A 13,562-nucleotide genomic window follows, 5' to 3' on the forward strand; every position below is an offset into this window, starting at 1 on the left:
ATAAACCTCACATAACCAAATTGCCTTCTTGTCCCAGAAGCTACATACATTATTTAGCCTACCCTATCCGAGCTAGTATTTGTAGTTGTGGGAATGTATTTATTACACTTTGGTTATATTGCTCTTTATAAGAAGTTTGGTGGAATGTTGGAAATAAGGAAAGAAAGAAAGAAAAAACAGAATTGAAAAAGAGAAAAAAAAAGAGAAATAATGAAAAGCAAGTTCGTCCTTTAGTCGACCGACTGGACTCATGGGTCGATCAACCATGCACTGCAGAAAAGAAAAAAAATCAAAATCGCATAATTCAAAGTCTTTATTAAATGACGATTTTTGCTCCCATGTTGTATTTGTATCTTGTGAGGAGTTGACTAATTGTGGAAATTGTGAGATTTGTGCTTCTCATTAGCACCGTTCTGTATCGATTGATCTTGAGCAAGAAGTTGGATGTTGTTATAATTTGGATCTGTAGTTACTAGCTGTTGTGACCATATTTAGCGCATATTTAGCCCCCGAATTAGCCTTGTTCCCATGCTTTTTAGTGCATATTTGGGTCATTTCTTATCTTTAGTTCTTTGTTTTGCATATTCTTTGAGATTTTGATCCCTTGGTAGGAAAGGAGTAAGAATCTTGCATTTTCATGGCAAAACGAGACTAAATTGATCGAATTCAATGACCAAGCATCAAGGAGAGACAAGATTAGAAGTCTTTTGTATATATGATAGTAGATGAGCAATGTTGAGAAAGGATCCTTGAGTCCCCAAGGAAATCCCCAAGGAATTTATGAAGAAAAGGGAAGAAAAGAAGAAGAAGTCTTGCTGAGGCACAATCCGTGCGGATTCTCTACAATCCGGCCGTCCTCCACCTGCACAATCCGTGCGGTTTCCCACCAAGACGCTCGGATTCCATCACCACAATCCGCCCGGATTCTCTTGAATCCGCTCGGGTTCCATCGCCAGAATCCGCCCGTCCCGACCCTAATCCGCTCGGATTCCTCTACAGCGCGATTTCCTCTTCTCCAAGCTACAAAGAAAGAAGCCCTTCCTTCGGAAAATACCGGTTCCTCCCTGCTCAATCTAAAAAGTGTAATTACTAGTTTAGCCCTTAGTTAACCCTAATGCATCCCCCTAATTTCCACTATAAATACCCCATTAGTCTAATTAGAAGAGGATGTTCTTCTTATCAACAATTAGAGTAGTTAATATCAATCAAATCTCTCTTTAGTTTTGTAATCAACAATTAATCAAGTTCTAATACAAGTTTTATTTCCTTAATCTCTCTTTTGTTCATCCTTTATTTTGGGTAATTGAAGATTATTTGGGTTATTATTGGGAGATTGACAACCTCTCAATCAAGCATGCAAGTACTTCTTTTATCTTTGCTTTATTATTGGAATCATTAGTAGGTATAATTCTCTTAATCCCTTTTTAATTATTGTTAATTACTTTCATTTATTCATCATGTTTCATTTTGTTGGTATGATTGACAACCTTGCTAGCATGATCAACATGATAATGAGTGAGTAGTCTCTTAGCTAGGGTTAATGGGTGATTAGGGGAAACCAACATGGGGAGTGATTCATGCTTAAATTAATATGCTTTCATGTTTTATTTGCTTGCTTGTTTTGATCTCAACTCATGCACATGTTATATTTGATGAAATGCTAAGCCTATGAATCCTTGCATTTACCACCATCTCCTATCTTTTCAATGAGACTTGTAAGACATAACCCAACTCGAGTCTCATTAGACCATGCATGTTGTTGAGTAGGGAAGATTAAGTCGACTTGTAGGTGTTGTCCAATCTAATCGATTCGGCTCCGGGACCCAAACTTTCCTAGGATTGTAAGATATAACCCAACTCAATCCATCACAACAATAATTGCTTGCTTATAATTTGAGAAACATGTTTGTATGATCAATTCCCATGATTCCCCTATGATCCCATGACACCCTAGTGCTTTTTAATCAATTGTTTACACCCCTTTTAATTCATCTTGCTTGTTTATTTTCATTGCTATTTTAGTTAGTGACCTTCTACATCAACCCAAATTGTGACACCCCTAATACACCACTAGTTTCAATAGAAATCTCATCTCAATACCCGTCCCTTGGGATCCGACCTTTACTTGCCTCTTTACTAATTGTAGAGTTGTTTGTGAAGCTATAAATTGTGTTTTGATTCGGACGTGACCCAACGACCACACCTTTTATTGTGAACACGAAACGGACCGATCACTAGCTTGGATTTAACTCCTCAGATCCAAATTTATCTTAGCTCCTTCTTACCCATTACCTCACATATCCATATTTACCTCGGCATGTGTCATGGTCATTTTTTTGGTTGGAATACATATGTACGGATGTAGAGATTATTTTCATATTAGATTGCAGGCATGTTCTTATAGGACATAGTTAGGTGAGAGTATTTACAAAATTACTTCTTTCTATCTCTTACATATATTCACCTGTGCTTATGTGTGATATGAGTGATCCGTGAGAGTCCATAATGATAAGTCTCTATAGTTGACGGTTCAGCAGTTTTTAACGACTACATAACTCGTTTGCATGATTCATTTTGCTAATTGATTGTTAGTTCTAGCATTAAACTGGTTTAGGCTTTGCAGTTTGCATTTCGCTCTGAGATTGAAATCGTTCCATTAGGTTTTAAGATCGAGTCTAGTTCTTGCTTGGGGACAAGCAAGGGTTTGGTTTGGGGAAGTTTCATGCGTGTCTAAAATATGATGTTTTACACCCTCTTTTACACGCATTTTAGAGCTCATTTGTGTAGTTTATTTTACTATATTCCCTTTTTCCGTCTACTTTCGTGTTTTTGTGTAATATTGCAGAAATGTGAAGAATTCAGTGGAAATCGAGCCGAATCCGTCCCCGAGTGCTTGGCATAGGATTTGACATGGTCTATAGACTGACCTACATGGTCTATAGACTGACCTACATGGTCTATACACTGACCTACATGGTCTATAGACTGTCAGAATGCTAAACAGTTTACTGCAGGCTGCTTAAAATGGCTATATCTCGAGTTCTAGATCTGATTCTCGAGTAATTTCAATTGGAAGTGAAAGCTTATCCTCTTAGCTTTCCAACGCCGCGTAGAACGCCTGATTTGGCCAAGTAACGAAGAAATGGCAGCTGTTTTAAGATCGGTGCGCGCTGCAGAATTCGTCAGAATGCATTACTGTACAGAACCCTTGGTCGATCGACTGGTCCCAGTGGTCGATCGACCACCCCATGATCTGACGTGCAATTTAAGAACGAGAATTAGAAAGCCCAATGTAATTAGGGTTTAGGAAAGAAGTCACGTTATTTTTCCTTTATAACGTAACTTCAGCTTGGCATCCAGGATATCTAGTATTCTTTATTTATTCAGTTCCTTCTAGTATTTAGCAGTTTTTAATTAATTCGATACTTTTCATAGTTTAGTTTTCTTAATAAATTTCATTGCTTCCGGATCCTAATCTTCGGTAATTATAATCTTCAATTTACAGTTTATCTTTATTCGCCTTTCTTAGTTCAGAAATTGCTAGTTAGATCTCGAAACCTTAATTACTTTATTGCGTTTTTATTGCTTAATAGTTTTAATCATGTTTTCCTTTATAGTTTTTGTTAATTTTACTGTTGTTATTATCATCATCATGAGTAGCTAACTACCTTTGCTAAGATGTGAGGGAGCTATAGCGTAGATGGCCTAGAATAGGTGACCCCGAATTAGGGCATGGTCGATCGACTGGCTTAACTGGTCGACCAACTATGCCGTGTGGTCGGTCGACTGAGGTAGTTGGTCGATCGACCAGACCCGTGTTTGATTAGCATCGTTTGATTCGCTAAGTGCAATATTTAACAATGAGACCGAGAGGAGACTTGTTAGATGCTTAGTTTTGACCAACCCGTAGATCGAGAGATAGGGAAGGGCATTAATTAATGAATAAAGACGACTAAATTGCTAATATCGAAAGATAAGTAATTTAGGCTTTAGGAATCACTTTTCAGGGCGAGAGCTAGTATTAGTGAAACCTAGGGACTAGTAGCATAGGCCGAAAGGAGCTGCTAGTTAACTTGGACCGAGATGACATGTTTTACCCATCCTACACGACTGTATTTCGGACTTACCTAGGATTTTGTGCCATCGCAGCTATAGTGAACCGACCGTCTTAGCTCCTTTTTATCATTTGCTTACTCTTATTTTTATTATTTGTTTATTTATTTTCGCATTTAGATTTAGATAAAACTCAAATCAAACCCCCCAGAAATTCATAGACTGAGATAAAAACAACTTGACTCCCTACCTCCTTGCGGATCGACCCTTACTACCGCTTGCTAGTTGTAGTTTGGAATTTATAAATATTATTTTTGGTACTCACTTCGACAGGTATCATGTCCTCGACAATAATGTGATCACATGTTTAAATCTCATATTAAGAATACTAAAGGGAAAGTAACATTTTATTGTCAACTGATCCACATTAATCGGTAATAATTGGCTGACTAGAGTTTGACATTACTGTCGTGTGACGGTGGTGATCAGTTGATCCCTTAAGGTCATACCTCTAGGGAAACATTCTTAATTGACTAATTAATTTATGGTATGACGATAAAAGTTCATTAATTCCTTAAAATTGAACAAATGATTTTGTGAGAATAAATATGTATCTTATTATATTCGATTAAATAAGATTCGTATTAAGTAATTAAATTGTTTTATTACTTAGGTTAGTTAATGTTTATGAAACAATTATAATAAGAACGAATTGTTTATTATAAATACAAGTAGTTGTGATTTATAATTATATGACCATTTTAAGTAATTGTAATTGTGAATTACTAGTTAATTTTTGCATGTGATTTATTTCATTTATATAATGATTTTTAATTTTTTTAAAATGCATTATTTAAATGACATGCCTAGTAACATGTCCAATTGTCACACAATACAAATTAACAAATTGACAAAACTTAAAATGGACCCATTTTATATGGGTGTGCCGTGTGAGTGGAGGGAGTTGGGTAAGTTTAGGATTTAATTGGTGCTCTAATTGAGAATTAGGCATAATGATTATGTCTTTTATAGACCTAAACCTAGCCCTACATTATGTGTCTTGAGAAGAACAAATGTATGCAAGCATTAGGCACTCTACCCTTGGCAAAACTGGCAGCCTCCCCTCCTTATACACTCAAGTAGTGTATTTTCATATACTAACTAATTCATTCTTATTAGTTTTAACTAGAGAAAAAACAAAACCTCTCTAGTTTTTGTTGCTGAACAAAATTAATAAACTCACATAAATCTCTAATATTATTAACATATTACTAGAAGTAGTAATCACTTAATATTAGTATTTTTAAGGAACAAATATTAATTTCTAATATCAAAAATTAATATTTGTATTAAGAAGGTTTTCCTTGGTACAATCCTTGGGGAGAGATTCTACACTTGAATCTTGTTCATCCATAAGGAAAGCTCAAGATCTAGCCAAGGTAGGTGACCTTGCTAGTGCCCATATTGCCAAATCAACAAATGTAAGGAACCGATTTTTCTTTACTCTTGTATTAGTTTTGCATGCATAAGATCTTTAACTAATTTTATGACTAAATTAGTTATTCACATATTCAATATGTAAAAAATGAGATTAATGAATCCCAATAGATGACCGATCTCTTTTACCTGTGTCTCTTTTCCTGGGACTACATAGATGTCCTCAGTGTCATCTCTCCAGATACCATTGACTTTGGAATCTCGAGGGTATCTTGGAGGGGCATTCTTCGGTGGGCAGTTTTTGTGAGGGAAATTTTTGTGAGGGTAATTATTATGGGGGTGATTATTGTGGAGGTGATTATCGCGGGGTGCGTGCCAGAATGGTCGCGGCAGCAATCCTTCCTGGTGAGGGTAGTTTTGGGTGTTTGGAGGACCCTCCCTCGGCCGTGGTGTTGGAGGATTGAAAATCAATCGTCGGTAAGCATTGTCCAGTCGATTAATTCTTTCGGAGAGACTGGCTATAGCCTCCTCAACTTGTTGGAACATGGCAAGCATGGTTGCGGTGCTGAACACAAATACCCCGTCCGAGCCATCCTTCTCCAGGGCATTCAGCTCGTCATCAATTGGTAAGATGAGGTGAGAGCAGTCTAAGGTCGGCTCATCATCGGTGATAGCATGGATTCCCAAAGGGTTTGTCCTGTTGTTCGGTTTTGTTGGCGGAGGCAGAGGCAATTCCCGCTTCTCGATCATATCCTGAATGACGTGTTTGAGCTTGAAACAACTTTCCGTGTCATGACCTTTCCCTTGGTGGTATTGGCAGTAGGCGTTAGGGTTCCAGAAGCGGGACTTATTAGCATCAGGCGGATCCGGAGTGGGTCTGATTGGTTGTAATTTCCCTTGGTCCATGAGCCTTTTCAGGGCGCTTACATAAGTTGACCCAATATTGGTGAACACTTTTTGAGGGCGCTCAGCTCTCTTGACGGTTGGCTTGAGGAGGTTGACCTCGTCAATTTTTTTTGCCTGATCATAAGGGCGAGATCCGGTTGATGTGGATCCCAGGTAGCCTCTACCGGTGGTTTTGGCCAGGACACCTTTTCGGAGGTCGTTTTCAATGCGGGTTCAAAGGATTTGCAGATCCTGGAATGTCTTGATGTTTTGATATCTCAATAAGTTGGCATATACCGGGCGGAGATTGTTGACAAATTTTTCCACCAAAGTTGACTCACTCGGCTTGCTGACCAACTGAGTGCTTACTCTCCTCCAACGGGTTAAGAATTCGGTGAATCCCTCCTTATCGTTTTGAGTTAGGACCTCAAGAGTACGGGTATTGGCCTAAATCTTAACATTGTCGGCATATTGCTTAGCAAATTCAACTACAACCTCGTCCCAAGTAGTGAGGTTCTTCGGGTCAAGGGAGTGTACCATTGGCGAGGGATCGGTTCCAAGGATGATGGAAAGATCCGGGTGAAGAGCTCCTGTTTGACCCCTTTTATGGCCATGTAATCCTTGAAGGCTCGGATGTGATTGAGTGGGTCCTCCACTCCCTTGAATTTGGGCACATCAGTCAAGGTAAAGTTGTCTGGTAATTGATCCCCAACGGTTTCAAATCTTCGATTGTTCTCAAGGTGGATGTTGATACCCCGGGCTAAGAGTTGTTCTTCCAGGAGTTTGAGCCTTTTCTCAGTTTCAGTCAAGGGCGGAGTATTGTGTTCTCCAGTTTCCTTGTTTTCCAGGGTGTTGATATGGGTCTCGACACGGTCCAGGGTGACCTTAAGAGCAGTGAGTAGGCTGGCTAGCTGAGCAGTCATAACGTCTCTGTTGTCGTTGTTGTTGGACGAAGTTGAAGACGGGGCCATGGTTTTGAGGCAGAAAAACGGCTCACATTACAACTCAATCCGACACGGTTCGAAGACTGAACGCAGACAACACAAAGGACGGAACAAAGATCAGACTCAACAAGACGAGGGTGACCCCGTGTGGTACCTCGGTGCTGACTCGATTAATGATGTGACGGTGTTGACCAGACTTTGACTCGAGTCAAACGTAGCGGCGTGATGCCATTAGACGAGTCCCGTGGTGAGACGACTCATAAGTAAAGACCCATAGGTACGCTTGCTTCGACTCGAGAGACAAGAGGCGGAATTGGAATGGTGGACTGAAGTTTTTGAAATAGAGATTTTAAAAAGATTCGTTTGTCGCTTTATAGACGGCTTCCGAAGAATAGGGATCTCTGCAAGTCGGTCAGTTGAAAGGTCGTCTTAAGTTTATTTCCAAAAGACGGTTCGCGTTTGAGTCGCCTCGGAAAACAATGTATTGCTTCCCAAGGCGGTTTTTTGAAATTCAAAATTGTATGTTTTGAAAATCAAGTTTTGAAATGTTTGAAAAGGTCTCGGGGACGGTGCATGGTCCTCGGGATCTCGAAAGAGTCTCGAGAAAAGGGTGTGTTCTTTTCTCGGGTTTTGAAAGAGCCATTGTCGGCGCGAGACGGGTTAAAATCCGTGTCTTGACGCGGTGATTATAACGGCGTAAAAAGGTGTTTTTGAAATGGTTGTAGAAAATCGAGTTTGAAAATTGTCATTACGACGGCCTCGAAAGGCGTGTTTGAAGTGGTTGTAAGAAACCGGGTTTGAAAATCGTCATTACGACGGCCTAGAAAGGCGTGTTGAAAAGTAATGGTCGGCGAAAGACCGAGTTTTGAAATGGTCATTATAACGGCGCAAAAAGGTGTTTTTGAAATGGTTGTAGAAAACCGGGTTTAAAAATCGTCATTACGACGGCCTAGAAAGGCGTGTTGAAACTGTTTTTAAAAACCGGGTTTGAAAATCATCATTATGACGGCCTAGAAAGGCGTGTTGAAACGGTTGTAAAAAACAGGGTTTGAAAATCGTCATTACGATGGCCTAGAAAGGCGTGTTGAAATGCAACGGTCGGCGAAAGACCGAGTTTTGAAATGGCCATTATAACGGCGCAAAAAGGTGTTTTTAAAAGTTTGAAAATGACACGAAAGGACTTATGATCACATAACACATAAGCGCTCGCAGTTTCATTATATTATGCATAATGCTGACACGGGTTTTGGCTTAAAAGGGTGGATTACACACCAAGCAATCAAACCCCGATTTGTGAGAGGGATACCAATCCAAACAAAATGTGTAAGGAGGGTGCCCTAGTCTCGTGCTCGATGGTGATGAAAGCTCTTTGACGAAACAGAAATGTGTATCGTCAATGGTATGCTTGACTCAATCAGGATTCAAAACGCGGGGATGAGAAAACTCACGCCGCCGAGACGAGCCAATTGGTCAAAAAGGGTTAGGTGGTGGGCCCGGACAAGGAACCCGACCGTGACCGTAATATCAATTAATGCATTTCAACCAAGACCTCATTCAAGTCTCACCATCTAGGGATCACAAAGACACAAGTGTCCTAGTTTTCCCCAGCGGAGTCGCCAATATGTGGACACGGGCCCACCTGCAGGCCGAGCCGATCTGTCGGACATGCAGCGGTCTATTGGAAGCCACGCTCGGCGGTGTAACACCCCCATTTATTCTGGAGCCTTTAGCTAGATATTCCCAAATAAATAGAACTGTTACCATCTCAGTTTCCCGAGGTAGTGAATAACACAGTCCAACTTACCAAAGTACTTTAAATAAAACTTTAATGATTACATGTTTATTACAACTTAACCAACTAAAACTTAATATAAAATAATTATAACTCGGAACGGAAATAAATAAAGTGATATAATTATTCTATGTGATCTAGACTTCAACTATGGTCCAAGTCGAGCTCTCATCCCAATGCTCCCGAGTCAGCTAATCTTTAGTACCTGTCAAATCTGCTCCCCATAAAACGGTTCATCGCAAGTGTTCACGAATACACAGTCAACCACGAGGTTGAGTAGGAATAACCAACAACAATTCAAAGTGAAATGATATGATATAAAAGCAAAGGGAAATGAATTTACGTGGAAGAAGTATAGTAAGGTCTAGCAGTTCGACTGATAATATTGATACTAATAACAATTTTGATGAACTACCCGCAAATATGAACCCTAATGGAAAACATGATGGACCGGATAGTGAAATCCATGAGAAATCTAAGGATATTAACGAGATTACAGGTATTCCTGAACTCGTAGTTGAAACTGATGATGAAGAAGTGGTGGTGGAGACAGAAAACGAAGAAGAGGATGATATGTCTGACAGGGATGACACCCCAAAACAGCGCACTGCTATTCCAGACGAAGAACCTGCGACAGAAGGAGAATCTGAAACAGAGACTGATGCAAATGATGATATGTTGCAAATTCAACTGGAGGACGTAGATGAGGATATTGAATTCTGGAATCAAGCGGTGGTTTGCTTCATACTAGGGGCCAATCCACTATAGGAGGTTGTAGAGGGCTTCATCAGGCGCATATGGACCAAGTTTAACATAGACAAGATATCTTTTATGCCAAATGGGGTATTTTTGGTTCGGTTCAAATCTATGGAAATGAAGGAAAAAGTTTTGCAGTCAGGTTATTATCTCTTTGATAATAAACCCTTGATCTTTAAGTCTTGGACCAAGGATTTGGAGTTGAGGAAGGCGGATTTAAAGTCTGTACTAGCATGGATTCAAATTCATCATCTTCCCTTGAAATTTTGGGGGAAAGGACTGCCAAATATTACTAGCTTAGTTGGCAAATATATAAAAAGTGATGTTGCAACTGAGGAGAGAACAAGATTAGGATATGCTCGAGTTATGGTTGAGCTTATGGTTGATCAGAAGTTACCTCCTCAGGTGTCTTTCAAAGATAAAAAGGGTGATGTGGTAGAGGTGGAAATAGAATATGAGTGGAAACCAATCACATGTTCAAAATGTATGGGAATGGGACATCAAATGGAGAATTGTAGGAAAGGGGTACCACAGAAGATGCAACAAAAGATTGTCAAGAAAGTGTGGAGACCCGTGGTGAAACCTGGTGAGGGAGTACAGAAACCAGAGATGGTTGGTAAAGGTGTTATCACAGTAACTACTACCACAAAGCAGCTTATGAAACTGGTCAGGATGCACAATGGTGATGGTGGTCAGGATGGGTATAGTGCAAACTATTTTGGTGCTTTCTCTTATAAGGAGGTCATGTCTCCAACTAAGCAAGCAAGAGTAACAAATGTTATTGAACCCTATCCCAATTTGCCTCATGGATAAGATAGGTTTTTGGAATATTAGGGGCATGAATAGAGTTAGGAAACAAAAAGAGATTAATTTTTTCTTACAGAATAAAGACATTGGTTTGTTTGGTTTACCTGAGACAAAAATAAAAAATAAAGCCGTGCATAAGGCATTAGGTAGCTTTAATTCTAGGTGTATTTCTACTAATAATGGTTATCATAGTGGTGGAAGGATTTGGATTCTTTGGCAGCCTCAGGCCTATAGAATTCAGTTCCTTGAGTATAATGCACAGTTCATACACATGAAAGTTGAGTCGTTGCTAAACAGGAATGTGTTATACTTGACCATGGTCTATGCTTTTAATGGTGTTCAAGGGAGAGAGCCTATATGGGCTCATTTAAGGAGGATTTCTCATCTGGTTAATAGTCTATGGGCTATAGCTGGGGATTTTAATTGTGTTTTATCGGCTGCTGAAAGGATTGGTGGTAATACTCTTTCATCTGAGATGGACTCCTTCAGAGCTTGTGTGGATGATTGTGGAGTGATTGATATTACCAGTGTTGGGTCTATTTTCACGTGGAATAATAAGCAGAAACCAGAGGCTAGAATCTATAGTAGATTAGATAGGTTCCTTATTTAAAAAGATTGGAGTGACCACATGCCTGATGCTTATGCACACTTCCTCCCTGAAGGCCTATATGATCATACTCCTTGCATTGTTAGTCACTCTCAGCAGGTTAAGAGTAAGAGCAGCTTCAAATACTTTAATATGTGGGGAGGGTCTCCAAATTTTCTCCCTACAATCAGAAGGACTTGGGATAGGGCATTGCCTGGCACTCATATGTTCAAGCTTGCAAGAAACTTGAAACTGCTAAAACCAGCCTTGAAGTAATTAAACAAGGATAGGTTTAGTAATATTGAGCAAGCTACTAATATTTTGCAGTAGCAAGTCCAGAATTTGCAGGAAGATATTGGAAAGGATCCTTCAAATCTGCAGCTCATTGAGGAGGAATTCAGGGAAGTAGAGGAACTCAAAGAGTTAACTGAGGCAAGAGATAATTTTTTGGCCCAAAAATCTAAGCAGGTTTGGATCCAGGATGGTGATTCCAATAGTGCTTTCTTTCATGGGATGCTCAAGAGGAGGAGAGTTGGGAACAAGGTAATCATGGTTGAAGACATGAATGGTAAGTTGTGTGATAGTCCTGCAAAAATTCAGTCTGCCTTTCTTGAGTATTACCATCAGTTGCTTGGGACGAGTCAGGAAACTGGCAAGTTACATAAGAGGATAATTGATCAAGGACCTAAATGCAATGAAGAGATGGTTGGTAGTCTGCTGGTACCTGTCACAGCAAAGGAGATTAGGGATGTTATGTTTAGTATCCTTGACATTAAATCCCCTGGCCCTGATGGGTACACAAGTAGATTCTTTAAGGATGCTTGGAATGAGATTGGAGGAGAAGTGGTTGCTGCTGTCAAGGATTTCTTCCTGAACAAGAAGCTTTTGAGATAGTTGAATGCTACAAACTTAACCCTTATTCCTAAATATGATAGGCCCAAGAGTGTGTTACAATTTCGACCTATTACCTGCTGCAATGTGGTTTACAAGGTGATTTCTAAGCTTTTATGTGCAAGGCTAGCCACTGTGTTGCCCCAGCTAGTTGATCAGAATCAGGGAGCCTTTGTTCAGAAGAGAAGCATACAAGAAAATATTCTAATATGTCAAGATCTTATCAGGTTGTATGAAAGGCCAAATACCTCCCTAAGATGCATGTTCAAAATAGACTTGCAAAAAGCCTATGACACTGTGGAGTGGAATTTCGTGGATCAGATGGGTAATGCTTAATTTCCCTACTGATTTTAGAGCTATGATAATGGAGTGCATTACCACTGCTTCTTTCTCAATTTCCATCAATGGTGAGATTTTTGGCTACTTTAAGGGTCAAAGAGGACTGAGACAAGGAGACCCTCTATCTCCTCTCATCTTTACTCTATGTATGGAGTACTTGACTAGGACTCTTAAGTATGCTGCTGGTAAGTATGATTTCAAGTATCACCCAATGTGCAAAGAGTTGAAGTTGGCTAGCCTGATGTTTGCTGATGATGTGTTGTTGTTTAGCAAAGGGGAGGTTAAGTCTATGATGCTTTTACTACAATCTTTTACCACCTTCTCAAAAGCCAGTGGGTTGAAAATAAGTGCTTCAAAATCAAATGCTTATTTTAGGGGGGTACCAGAGGAGACAAAGCAAGATATTCTAAAAATTTCTGGTTTTTCTGAAGGGTCTTTGCCATTCAAATACCTTGGTATGCCTATTCAAACGACTAGACTGAAGAAACAGAACTGTGAGTGCTTAGTAGATAAAATCTGTGCAAGAATTCATAGCTATGGTGCCAGGAGATTCTCATACGCAGGGAGACTAGTATTAGTTAAAGCAGTACTGTCTTCTTTTTATTCTTACTAGGCCTCCATGGTTGTCCTTCCTAAGTGCATTATTGCTAAGATTGAGGCAGTGTGTAGAAATTTCCTCTAGGATAATAGCACTGATTATAGAAGATTACCCTTGGTGGCATGGAATACTGTCTGCAAGCCAAAAGAGGAAGGTGGCCTTGGGATTAAAGATCAGGAGTTGTGCAATCAGGCTATGGTTGGGAGGCTGGCCAACTGGGTTGCTGAGAAGAGGAATTCTATTTGGGTTCGTTGGGTGGCTACTAACTACCTCAAGGGGCAGGACTGGATGGAGTACCAACCTAGTAACAACTCGAGTTGGGTGTGGAGGAGGATATGTAGAGTGAAGCAGGTTATTGCAGCAGGTTATGTTGATGGAGTTTGGGATGTTCAGCATGCTGGCTATACCCCTGTTGGTTGCTATGAATGGCTTAAGGGGGCAGGAACTACTGTGCAGTGGTTTAGATGTGTTTGG

The 13,562-nt window shown here is 39.9% G+C and overlaps 1 protein-coding gene across 1 annotated transcript; it reads left to right on the forward strand.

The window, feature by feature from the left end:
• The first annotated feature begins 10,705 nt into the window (after positions 1–10,705).
• Positions 10,706–12,154, forward strand: LOC141601376 (uncharacterized). The gene is made up of 2 exons (XM_074421652.1): positions 10,706–11,245; positions 11,591–12,154. The coding sequence occupies exons 1-2, from the start codon at positions 10,706–10,708 to the stop codon at positions 12,152–12,154; spliced, it is 1,104 nt and encodes a 367-aa protein (XP_074277753.1).
• Positions 12,155–13,562: the final 1,408 nt, after the last annotated feature.

The sequence above is a fragment of the Silene latifolia genome, chromosome 9 (assembly GCF_048544455.1).
Source record: "Silene latifolia isolate original U9 population chromosome 9, ASM4854445v1, whole genome shotgun sequence".
NCBI classification, from domain to species: domain Eukaryota; kingdom Viridiplantae; phylum Streptophyta; class Magnoliopsida; order Caryophyllales; family Caryophyllaceae; genus Silene; species Silene latifolia.

Bases quoted from the DNA above. Each gene is read 5' to 3' on its own strand.
- LOC141601376 (XM_074421652.1), top strand. From the start codon at position 10,706: ATGAATAGAGTTAGGAAACAAAAAGAGATTAATTTTTTCTTACAGAAT. The intron at 11,246-11,590 runs GCTAGAATCTAT...ATTTTGCAGTAG, and splicing joins ATAATAAGCAGAAACCAGAG to CAAGTCCAGAATTTGCAGGA.